This window comes from Convolutriloba macropyga, chromosome 4 (assembly GCF_964194025.1).
Source record: "Convolutriloba macropyga chromosome 4, txConMacr16.3, whole genome shotgun sequence".
Classification (NCBI taxonomy): domain Eukaryota; kingdom Metazoa; phylum Xenacoelomorpha; order Acoela; family Convolutidae; genus Convolutriloba; species Convolutriloba macropyga.
The window spans coordinates 4,746,322-4,762,853 of NC_134471.1; the positions used below are offsets into that span (position 1 = coordinate 4,746,322).

The 16,532-nt window shown below is 36.1% G+C and overlaps 1 protein-coding gene across 6 annotated transcripts in view; it reads right to left on the bottom strand.

The window, feature by feature from the left end:
- Positions 1 to 3,312: 3,312 nt before the first annotated feature.
- The window catches only part of LOC142337423 (uncharacterized), a 94,927-nt gene continuing 81,707 nt past the window's right edge, over positions 3,313 to 16,532 (bottom strand). For 5 of the 6 annotated variants that reach the window (XM_075386631.1, XM_075386632.1, XM_075386633.1 and 2 more), the window contains 4 exons: positions 16,331 to 16,430; positions 15,580 to 15,905; positions 11,439 to 11,692; positions 3,313 to 4,437 (listed from right to left, as the gene is read on the bottom strand). In XM_075386631.1, coding sequence (XP_075242746.1) covers positions 4,171 to 4,437; positions 11,439 to 11,692; positions 15,580 to 15,905; positions 16,331 to 16,430 — 947 coding nt within the window. In that variant the 3' untranslated portion in view covers positions 3,313 to 4,170. Of the gene's footprint in view, positions 4,438 to 9,940; positions 10,024 to 11,438; positions 11,693 to 15,579; positions 15,906 to 16,330; positions 16,431 to 16,532 lie in introns of all 6 variants that reach the window. The other variant, XR_012758947.1, reaches the window with a different exon arrangement.

Below are 16,532 nucleotides of genomic sequence, written 5' to 3' on the forward strand. Positions count from 1 at the left end.
ACCTTTCAAACCTCCTCGCTTTTTCGCTACTTTTACTACTCCAGCGTGGTAAAAACCATTATTTTAATTTGACTACTGATTGATACAGAAAAAGTAAGAAAAAAGTATGAAGGGTTCTTAAAAAAAGACAACCCAAAAATACAATCCAAATCCTTTGGATCGTCAAAAAATCCAGTAAATGCAAACAAATGCGCCGCTCAGCTGACTATATTGCAGCTATCAACGAACATCTTAAGATTACCAAATATTGTTAACGCATCCGTCTTGATCTTGCGCACTCAACTGTCTTGATCATGATAAAAAAGGTAATATAAAAATTCTAGTTTCCTCGTTTAGCAGCTGAGAACTAAATTACGTCAGATAAGTTGAGTAAAGTAAGATAATTAGTTGGGGATGATCTAATTTGCAGGTGGTGTCGATTAGAAATTGTTATGGGTGTTTCAGACTGTTGCCCTTGGGGTTGTTGGTCTGACATTTTATCCACTACTATATACTTTTTCTGCAAAAAGCTTCCATTTTTGTAGAGCCTATAGTGTTGAAGCTTGAAAATTTCGAGGCACTTCCGCTCTACGAAGCAAAACAGTTCCAGCAACAACTTTGTTCGAAAATTTCATCAACCGACTAACGTCGAACAAATTGCTCTCGAAAGACAGGTGAGGCAATTTATCACAGGTGCAAAAAATTAGACAATTTTTCTTTGGGTGCGAAAAATCCGACTTGACCAAAGAAAGGATTTGACCTCCCGGCCGCCAGAGTTCTCGACAGCAGCATTTACTTCTCGGCTATCAAACAAATGTGATTTCCTGTCTTACAATAGTTTTCATGATGCAAGTTTTCATTTTGCAATGACATAAATTGAGGTCAGAGCAAAAAAAGTTAAGTAATTTTCAAGAACAAAAGCACGTAGACGGTGATACAAAAAATTTTCATAAAAACAAACTTCCAACCTCGCGCGATTGCCCTCAAACAACTGACTAGCGGTTCGCTTCATTCAGAAGCTATCTAAAGTTAGGAGGCTAGCTTTGGCTTACTTGAAGGGGCGTTGGGTGAGCTCCCGGGGGGTATAGTTGGGGAGAAAGTGAGCGCACGGAGGGTCAAGCGTGCTGGATTACGGCCAGTGGAACAGTGTGGAGAATGAGGGATGAAATGTCTTGTGGTGGAGGGGTGAACTAAAGGGCGCTTGAAGTGGCAGGGGGTCCAACTATCAAAACCGCCCCTTCACACCATGACACCCAAATCAGTTTCGGTGAATCGCATAATTGGAGTCTATTAAGGCAAGTGACTCTATGGAAATTCAATGCTCTCAGGGAGTTACCTGTCTATCCCGTTTTTAAGACTTAAAGGTCAAAAAGCCAGGCAAAAAGGTTGAATGAAAAGTGTTAAACAAGCTGTGAACTAAGGCAATGCAAAAGAAATTTGAGATCTTTTTTGTGCAGCCAGCATTACGTTTGTATATTATTTACAACTCCGACGCACGGGCCATATTTTCACATAATGACTTCCCATGTAATGATACGTGCTGTATTTGGGGGGGGGGGCATAACGTACCGGTAGAGAGAGAGCGGAAAAGATGCTAGTGGTTCAATCACTCCGATGTAATTACAATCAATATTTCATCCAAGTCCAAAAAACCGGTTTAAAAGCATTTAAGCTACTTGGATTCCTCTTTTAAAACATTTTGCGCTTTTTTTAAAACTCCGGTTTTCTTTTCATTGCTTTTTGATTTTTAACCAGGGGAGAAAAAACGAACGTTTGAAGCACAAACTTCAAGTAACGGGCATCCGAAATTTGTTTTTATGGGCTTCTCCCAGTTCTAATTTCGATTCTTTTCGATACTGATTGTGTTCATTTTAGATTGCGCTGCTGGGTACTGCTGCAAAACGAGGTAAAGGGAAACAAATTTTCGTTGGACGAAGTAAAAAAAGCAATTAGAGCGCGTTATTAGCCGGTTGAGAAAATGAGGGCGGCTATTAAACAAACCGATTGAAATCGAACTAATTGCTCTCGAACGATTGGCAAGGCGACACAATTTAGAAGGGGGTATATGTTAGAGAAATTTTTATGGTGCAGAATCTTTTTACTCAGGTGCGTTTCGCACTCGCTACCACTCGTTTGAGAGTCCATCACGTTCACCTCTACGCCACACGGGGTATATACGATCATCCCTAACAATCGGTTTTATTTTCGCAACAGACTTAAAATCATAACGCGCGCAATACAAAACATACCCGGCAGATTGCCGGAAAATAGCCGCCGTTGATTCCAATAAGAATGATTGGGATTGAAAGAATAGAAGATATTGAAAAAAAAAGATTTTTGTACAAAAACATTTTTTAAGACCGATATATTTTGATGGCATTTCGTAGTTGAACATAACGTACTTCTGTTTCTTAGAGAGAGGCTACAGGGGCTACTATCAATACCAATAAGCTTTAGAGATGGTAAATAAGACTTATAGGAACGACGTTCAAATAGCGGGCATCTAAAATTGGGCTTTATGGGTTTATCCCGTTTCTACTTCTGACTTCAATTTTTAATGCTGACTCTGTTCATTTTGAATTGCTTTGCTGAGCAACTGATATTCAAAATCACTTTTAGCAGAATGAGAGAATAGAGAAACTAGCCTAGAGAAGTCAAAAAGATATCACGCAAAATGTTGAAAAAGCGGCAAAATGAGGTAAAGCGAAACATTTTTTATTCGACGAAGTAAAAAAAAAAACATAGCAGGACAAGTCCTGACGTACAATTCAAAGAATTTTCATTGACTAAACAGAAAAACTAGACTTAGCATGGACGAGTGAATTGAGAAAAACATTTTTAAAAAAATCAGATAAAAAAATACGAAAAAAAAACAGAAAATCAATGTCAAAATGCCGCATGTGAACAAAACCACTAGCGAGAAATTAAAATTTAATTCAAACAAAAAATTAGGCCTAGAATGAGCTGTGAATGGATTGGGAAAACCATTTAGAAAAAATCCGATCCAAAAAATCGAAAAAAGTAAAAATCAGAGTGAAATTGCCGCATGTGAACAAAAAAAAACGACTACCGAGAACCCGAATTTTTGTTCAAACACTGTTTTCTCACTCTACTTAAAAATTAGAGCGAAAAAAAAATCACGCCGCAAAACCACTCGCTTTTTCGCTCCATTTCCTGTTTCGGCGTGACCAAAATCATAATGCTCTACAAGACAATGCTCTAGAAGAAAAAGGTCACGCAAATTTTTTTTAATAAAAGAGACGCATGTTGATAATAATTGCCTAACTTTGTTCGAGAGCAATTAAAACTTACGTACTTCGCAATTGAAAACTATTTCTCAAAGAAAATGTAAATTGTAATTTATATTACACAAACGTTCAGCTGAACTGAATTGAAATTATCCATTACATAATCTCAGATATGCAGATAAGGGCAACTTAAGATAAAGCTCAAATGACAACACAATAAATTGCTTTGAACTGTGAAAATAAACCAACTTCTTCAGAAAATAAGACACGATTAAAAATTCCAAGTGAATGAAGAAAGAAAGAAGAGGAGAAAAGGAACAAGCTGCGTAGTCGCATAGAGAATATTATCATTATTAACTATTAAACCACGCAACTAACCAGGTTAATAGAAGACGATAAAATGGTTCACTATAATCAACTAACTAATTAACTAACTTTAAACTACAACGAAGTCAATAGATCATCAAGATCCACTAATGGCAGTTATAACTCAACCGAACGCTTCAAAGATAAAGGCATTGAGCATAGTTTTAGTTTCACAATAAAACTTCAGTTTTCATCATTTTTTCAGATTCACACAATGTGTCAAATTTTCAGAGATTTCATTTTTTCCTTTTTGGTCAGAGTTTGAGAAAAGAGTAATGAATAATCATCCAGCAGTTTATAGATCAACACGTTCATTCGTTAACAGAAATCAGATATCGCCGTTGCCACCAAGAATGGAAATATCTATCGCCAGTTTGTCGATGCGAAAGCTTACAAAATAGTTTTCGAATTTTGAATAATTTCAGAAACTTCCAGACGCATCAGCATCCATATTACTCGATCGGATGGATTCCCATTTTTCGACTGAACAAACAACCGCGCTCCAATTTCAAGGTCATCAATTAGATTTTCAATTCCAACCGTTAGAAAAAAATAATTTCAACGTTGCTGTTTCCGCTCAGTATTCGCTGGCACGCGTTGGCGACTGTTGGTGAGACGTGAGATGATGATTTGGTGCTGTAGTAGCAGCTGGCACAACAGAGGGCAACAGGTGTTCCATTTGGGAGTGGGTGAGTGCCATAGTTGCTGGCATCGACTGTCGCCTGGGCAGACCAGCTGCAGAGGGGTTATTAGAGATACTATTAAGATGATGATGATGCTGATGATGATGTTGGTTATTAAGATGACCACCACCACCCATTGAGACAACTACAGGGGGTGCCACCTAAAAAAAGCAATCAACTTTCCAGTATGTCGAAAAGAGCTACAAATATATAATCTCAGAACCAGGACTGAATTTTTCTTGATGGCGTTTTCTGTCCGGAAATCACAGGTAAGGCTTTTTGCATAACGTAAATACCAATCTACCTACCAATCTTCCCACAAAAAAAAAACGGGTAGATTACTGTAAAATTGCTTCAATTGCCTTGTTGACTTCCAGTGGCAAAAAATAGATTAAAATTTGAAAGCACTTCAATTCTAACAGACATCGAAGTAGGATTTTTGTACTAATAATAGTGGCTGTCAATTTGTCTAAGACATCAAACAAAGCCGACTAACGTCGAGCGCATTGCTCTCACTGGCGAGCGGTGAATTACCGCGAGGGAGAGCCAAGTGGAGGGGGGGGGGGGGGGTCGAGCAAACGGGATTACAAATGAAAACCAGCGGGAAAAAGTTGGCACCAAACTGCATTCAATACAGCGTATCAAAATGTAAAATTTTCGCGAAAAAAAGTTGAAAAATAGGCATTGACCATCCCATTCTCAGAATCGCAACAGAAACGTAACAGATTAAAAGATAAACAGGTGTCCGTTTGCTCCAAATGACAACACATACCTGGCATCATGTCGGAAAATAGCGGCCATTCATTCGCATAACATCGATTGGAATTGAAATAACAGAAAAACTTTTGATTTAGCTCAACTTTTGTTATAGCGTAAAATGCTGATGTTATTACAACTTTCAAGTATGTTTTGTGATTGCTGGTTACAAAAGCATTTGATCAGAATTACCGGAAAAGAGCTGTCATTGATTCCATAACCGAGATTGGGAGTTAGAAGTAAGTACTCCTGTTTCTTAACGAGAACATACAGGGGCTCATATCATACAAAAAAGCAATAGAGGAGATAACTAAGACTAATAGCAAAGTGCGGGCAACTCAACTTGGGCTTGATAGGCTTATAAGTCTCTATTCTGATTTCGTTTTTCGATACTGACTCTGTTGATTCTAGATTAGTTTTCTGAGCAACTGCTCTCTAGCATGAAGTCAATCAAAATGAGGAACAAACTGTGAGTTAAGGTAAAACGAAACAAATTTTTGTTCGACAAGTAAAGAAAACATAGCACGAGAATTCCTGACCTACAATTCAAACAAATTTCATTGACAAAAAAACTAAACCCACAAAAGAAAACGCAGACAAAGAAAGCGTCAGATGACAAAACAAACATAGCCCACAGATTGCCGGAATAGCTGCGAAACAGACTTGCTTGGCGTAAAATAGAGATCGATACAGATATAAATTGAAAAAGTTATCGACGACGCTCAAAAAGCTATGTGAAAACAATTAGCAACAGATTAATAAAGTTTGTGGAAATGCATTCAGCAAAAACCTTTTTATTAGGGACATTTATCACACATAAGAGTTCCTTTGACCTTACTTTACTTCGAATTAAACTTTTGAAGTTTAAAATGCCAATGTCATTTTATTGATTGAGGTAAGTCACAATTGATCAAAATCTAATCAAGCAAACGCGCGCTAGAGAGAGTGAGAAGTCACGTCACGCGCACAAACACTATGAGTAAAAAGAAGGAGGCATTCAGAGAATTTGACTTTTTCGGCTTTTCTGTGAACAAATGTAAACGAAAAAAGAGTGTCAGATGAAACAGAAACCTAGCAGGACAAGCCCTGTAGTAAAATCCAAATTCAATGGAGAAGATAAGAACTACTGTACCTGACCACCAAAACAATTGAAAAAAGCTAGACAAACAGTCAAGTTTAGAGAAACTAAAATAATCGAACAAACTAAATAATCGATCATTGCCAAAAAATCTTGAAGTTTTCGCCCTCAAGGCCAAAATTGATCGCTTTAAATATGCCCATTAACCCAAGCCTTGAAAGGAGTTGATTGGCCACCGAAGACACTGGAAAACTCCGAAGGAAAAACACCAAAGATACTGAGAAATGACAAACACAAATACATTAAGAAAAATTGAAAACAATTGAAAATGATAAAAATTTTCTAACTCCGCGATATTAATATCTTCAGAACCATTTTGTCGCGTCTACAAACTATCCAGTAACCCGATTGCAAGTCCGATAAAGTTCCACTGGCCCATCAAGATAAAAAACCGGAAAATGATAGTTTTCAGAAATAAAAAAATTTTGCAAGTTCTATAAAACAAAACAAGATATTACAAAATTTAAAAAGCATTCCATTGCCACCAGAAACTGCGCAGTTACCTATTATCATAGCCTAGAATCCTAGATGAGAAGTGATGGCTCCTGAAGCTTGAAAATCGCCAAAAGAATTTCAAAAAATTGCAAAAATTACTATCATTTCGCGTGTTTTGATTCACAAAACTAAAACATGCAGCTCAAAAAAATTAGTCAGGAAAAGTAAAAACGTCTTGCTAAAAACTTTGTTGGTCTTTTACAGTTAAATTAAGACAGAAAAAAACTCGCAAAATGACAGAAAAAATAGCTGGCAGATTGCTATAGCTTCGTAGATCTGCAGTCTCAAAAAGACCGTTTCTGGTACGGTCTTTTTGAGACTGCAGACAAAAGAAATTTATTTTTGTTAAATTCTGAAATGTTAAATTTCGATTACAAATCTGTAATAAGTAGATCCCGAGTCTGAATAAAATATCTCCTGTTCTCCAGGTCATCTATACATTTTTGAAATATCAAACATTTACAACGACGGTGAAAAACTTATAATTAAGTATCGAAAATACAGTAAAATGGCTATATTGAAATCAGCTTGAAGGAAACAAAGAAATTTCAGAAATCATCAACCTAACTCTTCATAATAAAAGAAACGAATGTGAAAAGTGTCAATTCTTAGTTCCATTCAGCAGAAAAAAATGATCAAATTTTGAACATAGCTGGCAGATTGCCAGAAAAAAGCCAAAATAGCTTCGTAGATCTGCAGTCTCAAAAAGAGATAGAAAAAGAAACACACCAAAGAAGAAATTTCTTTTTATTAAATGCTGAGATGTTACAATTTGACTAAGAATCTGTATTATTTATAGCTGCTTCTATTAGCTGCTCTCAAAATAACTTCAATTAGAGTGACACCCACTCACGTGACATTATCTCTTTGAATTAAAGTTAAAAAAAGTCAGTTTCAGAGTCAGGAAGTCATTATTGAGAGCGATGTAAGTCACGCGTGACCAAAAACTTAATCACGAAAATTCACAAAATACTCGTTTCAATCAGAGTGAAAATGATATCACGCACGCAATTCAGTTGAAATTGCATGAACGAATGAACAAAAAGCAGACTCGAAGTAATTGTGACGTCATATGGTCGTAACAAAAATCTTGACGACGAAAAGAGAAACAGAGCAGGAAAATTCAAGAAAAACAATCCAAAGAAGTGAATGAAAAACTGAGAACTAATGTACCTGACCAGCAGATCAATTAAACAATCCCAGCCTAAAAGACAATCTCAAAAGTTGAGAAACTAAAATAAAAAAAACTAAACAAAATTCTTTACGCCTTTACTCCGAAGGCCAAAAATGATACAATTCAAAATACTCAATAACTAACGCGCAAGACTTGAAAGATAATTATTATCCACTAAAGGTAGATTAACGAGAATTATGACAAATGCTTCAAAAATGACAATTGCAAAATTTAATGAAAAATTGTAAATTTTGCGGAAATAAAACGTTCAAAACCATTTTTAGGTCTGTGGATTTCTACCATGTAACTCATCTGCAAGACCTAAAAAATTTCGTTGGTCAGGTAATATCGTAAAACTCAGAAAACGACAAAGGTTTTCGAAAAATTAAAAAACGATCGCAAATTTTAACAAAATTTAGCAAAAACTCAAGATATTTACATCTTTAGAACCATTTCATTGTCTCCAGAGGCTATCCAAAATCTTGATTTCATATCTTAAATAGTTTCACTGGCTCATAAAGATCAATAAATTAGGAATAATAATTTAAAAAATTTAAAATTTTAAAATACTGGTAAAACTCGTGTTATTAAAATACTGATAACCAATCCATTGCCTCTAGCAACCATGCAGTAACTTATTATCAACCCCTAGAGGAGATTCCCGGGCCCATGGCGCCAGAAAAACTCGCTGGTAAAAATATTTTCAAAAAAATCTTGAAAAAATTTTATAAAAAACTGCTAAACTTCGTTATATTAAACAATTGAAAACCATTTCATTGCCATTAGAAGCTATGCACTAACCCATTATCAAAACCTAGAGGAGGTCGCTTGGCCCTTGAGGTTAGAGGAAACTAAAAAAGACAAAAAATTAAAGAGCTTTGTAGATTTGCAGTCTAAAAAAAACAGTAACAGACCCAAAAAATTCGTCTTCTCATTGAAAATGGATATGTTATATTTTGATTTAAAATCTGTATAAGTTTTTGTTGCCTCTATAAGCTGCTCTCTAATAACCTTCATGTAGAGTAACACACATTCATTTGACCTTATCTCTTTGAATTAAAGTAAACAAAACTCCATTTCAAAGTCAGGAAGTCATTTTTGTGAGAGGTAAGTCCAGTGTGACCAAAAATTTAATCACGCAAATGAACAAAAAAACTCGCTCCACTAAGAGACGTCACGCACGCACTTTAGTTGAAATTGCATGAACGAATGAACAAAAGCAGTTTTGAAGCGATTGCGACGTAATATGGTGGTAACAAAAATAGCGACGAAATAAAAAAAACCAAGAGAAAGCCAATAATAGCTCCAGCTATTGCTGTGCGGCTATTAAAAAAACTTAAACAAAATTGTAAAAATTAGTAAAAATTTGCGTGTTTATGTTTCAAATACCAGAAAATATAGCTCCTAAAATGGTCAGAAAAGGTAATTACTTCTTGCAGAAAAACTTTATCAACTTTTAGAAACCTCAATTGTAGACTGCTCCAACAAAGTCAAAAAAAGATGAAAAAACTCATAAAAACGACCTTTTAATCTTTGAAATACGGCTATAGCTTCACAGTAGCTTCACCACGCTAAGCACTTGAAGGAATACTAAACGCGGCTAAGAGCCTCTAATGAAAGTCAATGCCTGCTGAGCTTTACCTGTTTATCCCGTTTTCATGGCTCCAAGTCATGAAAAAGAAAAAGATGTGAAAATATCCAATAAAAAAGACAGAGCACCAATACAATCCAATCCAATCCAATTCAATATAATTGCTAGAAACTTCGTTTGAGAGCAATTAAAAATGACCTTTTAACCTTAAATTGAGGCCATCCCAGCAGCTGCACCACTCTAAGCACTTGAAGGACTACTAAATAAAGCACACTTTGGGCCTCTAATGAAACTTAATGCCCGCTGGGCTTTACCTGTTTGTCCCGTTTTGAAAGATCAAAGTCATTGAAAAATAGGTGAACACATCTTAAAAAACACAACGCACCAATACAATTTAAATTCTTTGAATTGTAAAAAAAAAAACCAAGAGAAGGCCAATAAGGCCCCAGCTATCGGTGTGCGGCTATTAAAAATTGCACAATTCTTGGCTGAAAAATTCCTAAAACTGACCTTTAACCTTGAATAACGCCCTTCCGATCAGCCGCGGCACTCAATGCACTTGAAGACCTATTGAAGCCATCTATGGGCCTCTACTGAAACATAATACCTCCTGGGCGTAACCTGTTTATTAGATTCTAAAAGATCAAAGTCATGGAAAATGTGAAAACGTCTTACAAAAATAGACAAAGCATCAGTACAATCCAATTCTTGGATTGTAAAAAAACCCACTAACACCGCAATATAGCTACGCTTAGCTTACAGCTATAAAAGGAAAATCAAGATCATCGCAATATAGCTAGCCTCAGTTTACAGCTTCGCAGCTAAAAATTATAAATGTGAATCATTCATTTCAGTGCCCTGTATAACCTTGAAGTGTCGATCAGATTATAAGACATAGCCAGCAGATTGCCGGAATAGCTGCGAAAGAATAGACCTGCGTGCCATATAATAGAGATAGAAACGGATACAGATATAAATTGAAAAAAAATCAACCCCGCTCAAAAAACTAGGCTAAAAAACATTCAGCGATAAATCAATAAAGGTTGTTAAAATTCATTCCAAAGAAGCCTCTTATTAGGGACATTTACTGCACATATGAGTTCCTTTGACCTTAAACAAATTCAAATTTAACCTAAGTTTTAAAGGGCAAAAGTCATTTTATTGAGTGAGGTAAGTCACGTATGATCAAAATCTAATCACGCAAATAATCTAAAAACTTTCGCTAAAGCGTGTGAGAAATGAAGTCACGCGCGCAAATGCCGTTAGTGAGAGGAAGAAGTCATTCAGAAAATTTGACTTTTTCAGCTTTGCTATGTGAACAAATGTAAAACGAAAAAAGAGCGTCAGACGACAAAAAAAAAATAGCAGGACAAGTCCTGACGTACAATTCAAAGAATTTTCATTGACTAAACGAAAAACTAGACCTAGAATGGACAAATGAAGTGGTATAACCAACTTAAAAAAAAATTAAAAAAAACACCGAAAATCAATGTCAAAACGCCGCATGTGAACAAAAAAACACTAGCGAGAAATTGAAATTTAGTTCAAACAAAGAACTAGGCCTAGAATGAACCATGAATGGATTGGTAAAACCATTCAGAAGAAAATCCGATCCAAAAAATCGAAAAAAAACAGTAAAAAAAAACTAAGTAAAATTGCCGCATGTGAACAAAAAACCACTAGCGAGAAAGCGAATTTTTGTTCAAACACCGCTTTCTCACTCTACTTTAAAATTAGAGCGAAAAAAATTCACGCCGCAAAACCACTCGCTTTTTCGCTCCATTTCCTGTTTCGGCGTGACCAAAATCACTACTCCAATTTGACTTCAAAAATCATGAAAATGTGTGAACAGATCTTAAAAAAAAAGACAGCGCCCCAATACAATTCAAATTCTTTGAATTGTAAAAAACCAAGAGCACCGCAATATAGCTACGCTCAGCTTACAGCTTCGCAGCTATAATTAAATCATCCTGAACAACTATTAACTTACAAATGGTAGCTGACTCACCTGATTAGGAGACTCCAGCATAGACCCAGTCTGAGGCGTTACATACATACGAGGCAGTACAGATTGTGACTGTTGCTGGGCTTGGAGTAGAGGCACGGCTCCTGCCCCTCCTCCACTGGGCTGGACAGGTGATACAGAGAGAGAAGAGGGAGCAGGAGTACCTCCAGTGACAACTGACACGGGTGCAATGGACACAGCTGTGGATGCATATGGCATCTCTTTACCACACATCTCTGTCAGAGATTCAGTCACAACTGGAACAATTCACATTTCTTTACTTCTTATCTGCCTATACTCCTGCTTAATTTTATAAGAATTACCGTCTAGAGCTCATTAGCAGCCAATATGAGTCAAAGCAAATTAAAAGTTCGCTTATGGAAAATTCAAAACATAGCTGGCAGATTGCCAGAAAATAGCCGCAATAGATTCGTAGATCGGCAGTCTAAATAAAACAGTTAAAAAGACAGGCCGAAAAAAATCGTCTTTTCATTGAATGCTGATCTGTTATATTTTGATTAAAAATCTGTATAAGTTATTGCTGCCTCTATTAGCTGATCTCAAATAACCTTCATTTAGAGTAACACACACCCATTTGACCTTATCTCTTTGAATTAAAGTAAATAAAAGTCAATTTAAAATTGAGGAAGTCCTTTTTGAGAGTGAGGTAAGTCAAGTGTGACCAAAAATTCAATCACGCGTATGAACAAAAAACTCGCTCCACTAAGAGCAAAAAATGACGTCACACATGCAATTCAGTTGAAATTGCATGAACAAAAAGTGGCTGTGACGTCATATGGTCGTAACAAAAATCATGACGACGAAATAAAAAAACATAGCTGCCAGATTGCCAGAAAATAGCCGCAACAGCTTCGTAGATCTGAAGTCTAAAAAAACAGTAAAAAAGACAGACAAAAATAATTCGTCTTTTCATTGAAGACTGATATGTTAAATTTTGATTAAAAATCTGTATAAGTTTTTGCTGCCTCTATTAGCTGCTCTCAAATAACCCTCATTTAGAGTGACACGCACCCATTTGACCTTATCTCTTTGAATTAAAGTAAATAAAAGTCAATTTCAAAGTGAGGAAGTCACTTTTGAGAGTGAGGTAAGTCACGTGTGACCAAAAATTTAATCACGCGAATGAACAAAAATCTCGCTCCACTAAGAGCGAAAAGTGACTTCACACACGCACTTCAGTTGAAATCCCATGAACGAATGAACAAAAAGCAGATTTGAAGTGGTTGTGACGTCATATGGTCCTAACAAAAATTGTGACGACGAAATAAAAAAAACCAAGAGAAGGCCAATAATAGCCCCAGCTGTCGCTGTGCGGCTATTAAACATAGCAGGACAAGTCCTGAAATACAATTCAAAGAATTGAATGAAAAACTCAGAAGTACTCTACCTGACCAGCAGATCAATTGAACAATGCCAGCCTTGAATAAACACACACAAAATTATCTCAAAAAATTGAGAAACAACCAAACAAACTAAACTAAAATATACTCATTGCTAAAATTGAAGTTTTTCAATCCAAGGCAAATTTTTTTCCCTTTAAAAATACTTCTCTAAAAATACGTTCAAAACCAATTTTGTTTCTGAAATCGGTCCAGTAGTATATCTGTAAGACCTGAAAAATTCATTGGCCCTTGAAGATCGATTAACTCGAAAATGACCAAAAAAATTTCAGACAAAACACAAAAGAATTGTAAATTATAAAGGTTGCTAAAAATTGTGAAATAAATATCTTCAGAATCATTTCTGTGTCTCTAGAGCTATCCAGTAACCCAATTCCAAGCCTTAAAAAATTCATTAGCTCAAAGATCGATAGGCAATAGTTTTTAGAAAAAATTTGAATTTTCGAAAAATAGAAATTCGCTCTGTTAAACTGTTGAAAACTAATCAATTGCCCCTAACAAATATTTATTAACATACTATCAAATCATGGATGAAGTATCCTGGCTACTGAGGCAAGAACTACATAAAATACAAATGTTTTGAGAAAACTTGAAAAAAATTCAAATTTTATCAAAAAACTTCTAAAAGTCGAAAGGTTAAATTGTTGGAAACAAACCCATTGAAACTAAAAACAATGCAGTAACTTTTTACCAGAACTTGGAAAAGGTTTTCATGCACTTGAGAAAGGACAAACATCGAAAATTGACAAAAAAAATTAGGAAACTTTAAAAAAGTTGCAGATCTTCTCGAAAAAAGGCTGAAATTCGAGACATTAGGATGGTAAAAACCAGTCCGTTGTTACTAGAAACTGTGCAGTGCCCTATTATCAAACCATAAAGGAGACTGCCTGGTCCCTTAAGCAGGGAAAACTCAAAAAATGACAAATTTTCAAGAAAAACGTGAAAAAAATGCGAGTTTTGTCAAAATATTGCTGAAATTTGTGTTATTCAAAAATTGAAACCTATTCCATTACCACTGAAAAAATTTCAGTAACTTATTATCCAACCCCTTATGATGTTTTCTGGCCCCTGTGACACAAAAAACTTGAAAAATGACAATAAATATCGAAAAACACGAAAAAAAATTGCCAAGTTTTGTCAAAAAATCTTAAAATTCGTGATGGCAAAAAGTTGAGAACCGTTCCATTACCACCAGAAACTATGCAATATTCTAGTATCAAAACGTAGAGGAGGTTTCGTGACTTCTAGGGCTGAAAAAAACTCAAAAACAGCAAAAATTTTCAAAAAAACCCGAAAAATGCAAAAATTAGTATTATTTTGCGCGTTTTTGATTGTTGTACCAAAAGATGCAGTTCATAAAATGGTCACAACAAGTAATTTTGTCTCACAAAAAGCCTTCATCAACTTTTAAAAACTTCAACCTAAGACCAAACAAAAAACTGAAAAAAATCACAAAAAACAAGAAAAATTGCGCCATTTTGAGCCCAAAAACTCCTAAAAAATGACCTTTTAACCTTAAATTAAGGCCATCCCTGCAGCTGAACCGCTCTAAGCACTTGAAAGACTTCTAAAGACCACTTTGGGCCTCTAATGAAACTTAATGCCCGCTGGGCTTTACCTGTTTATCCCGTTTTGAAAGATCAAAGTCATTAAAAAATGTGTGAAAACATCTTTAAAAAAAACACAATCTTTAAACAAAAACAGCGCACCAATACAATTCAAATTCTTTGAATTGTAAAAAACCAAGAGAAGGCCAATAATAGCCCCAGCTATCGCTGTGCGGCTATTAACCACCAAAATTCATATCAAACAGTAGACGTCCATCTTGCAATTTCTACCATTGATGCAAAATGTCTTTTTTCTTCAACATTATCCCATTCGTTCAAATTAACAGCCCTACCTTAACGTGCTTCACGGTATAAGAACAGTCGAATTTAGTTGACATCATACCTTACTTAAAATATAATTTTTGAAGCTACTACAAACATACCCGGCAGATTGCCGGAAAATAGCCGCCGTTGATTCCAATAAGCATGACTGGGATTGAAATAACAGAAGATATTGAAAAAAAAAGATTTTCGTACAAAAACATTTTTTAAGTCCGATTTATTTTGATGGCATTTCGTAGTTGAACATACTTCTGTTTCTTAGAGAGAGGCTACAGGGGCTACTATCAATAACAATCAGCATTAGAGAGAGGTAACTAATACTTATAGGACCGACGTTCAAATAGCGGGCATCTAAAATTGGGCTTTATGGGTTTATCCCGTTTCTATTTCTGACTTCAATTATTTATACTGACTGTTCATTTTGAATTGCTTTGCTGAGCAACTGATGTTCAAAATCACTTTTAGCAGAATGAGAGAAGAGAGAAACTAGCCTAGAGAAGTCAAAAAGATTTCACGCAAAATGTTGAAAAGGCGGCAAAATGAGGTAAAGCGAAACATTTTTTTATTCGACGAAGTAAAAAAAAAATAGGAGCGCTATAATAGCCGGCTGAGAAGATGAGGGCGGCTATTAACAACATTAAGCGAATTTTCTGCTGATAATAAAAAAATCGAGCATGAAAAGTCAATCAATACGTCAGACTGGAGAACAATCAAGCAAAAATTGTATAGAAAAGACCGAGGGGACCCAAAGAATTACTATAACTTTGTGAGCAATTACCAACATAGCGAGGGCTAGCTCTGCTGTTTGTTCTCCAAAGAAAGAAATAGACTTACCTCCTCTGATGTTGACCATAGTACAGTGACTCTGCACCCAGTTGGAAACTGACTCTGAAAAGCTCTCGAGGGACTGCAATTTCACGCAATTAACGAAGGAGTCGAAGAAGCGTCTGGCCAGGTGGCTGAAAATAAAGAAGGACCAGCCATGGTGACTGTTCTCAGACATGTAGTTTTGGAACTGTTGCCTCAGAACAGCCGACCCATTTCCACCACTTGCACTATTTCCACTTCCGCCCAATCCTCCGGCTGCTGCAATTTGATCAGGGGTGCCTCCACATTGGTCAGCGATCCCTTGGCCAGCTGGAAGAAGACGCTGGATCTGTCTGAAACGCGGCAAACACCACTTACGTTTATGGTTTCACTTTTTCTGGAAAAGATTGACTACATCTCAAAATGGTCTGAATGTTGATACCCCAATGACTGTCTATTGCCCCTACATTTATAGCAAAATTAATATGAAGAGATTTCAGAGTTGAGTGAATTCTTGATGTAATGAACTTCGGAATTGATGAGCAATCCGCAGACTACTGAACGATGGAAAAATGGGGATCCAAGCCCCAATTCAAGTTGGATGTTTTAGACTCTGTGCTCAATAACCTGGGGGCCATAATGCGAAAGACCCCAAATTTCCACAATGTGCTATACGTTTTATTTAATTTGTGCTCAGAATCGGTCATAATAGTTCAATTCAATATGGCAATGGCATTACACTAGTCGTGCGTTTTTGGTGTAATTGATTGTAACTTACTGTATGTCGTGATTGACTCTATGCAGCTCTGCTCTCAGTTGGAAAATGTTCCTCCTCAGATTGTCTCTCTCCTCTTCCATACTCTCGATGTAGTCCGATGCTAAAACAGACAACTCGGTAAACATACTAGTCTAACAAGAATCTCTACAAATCATTGATTGGCTAATTTCAAAATCGTTGTCCCCTATGATAGGAACTTCTC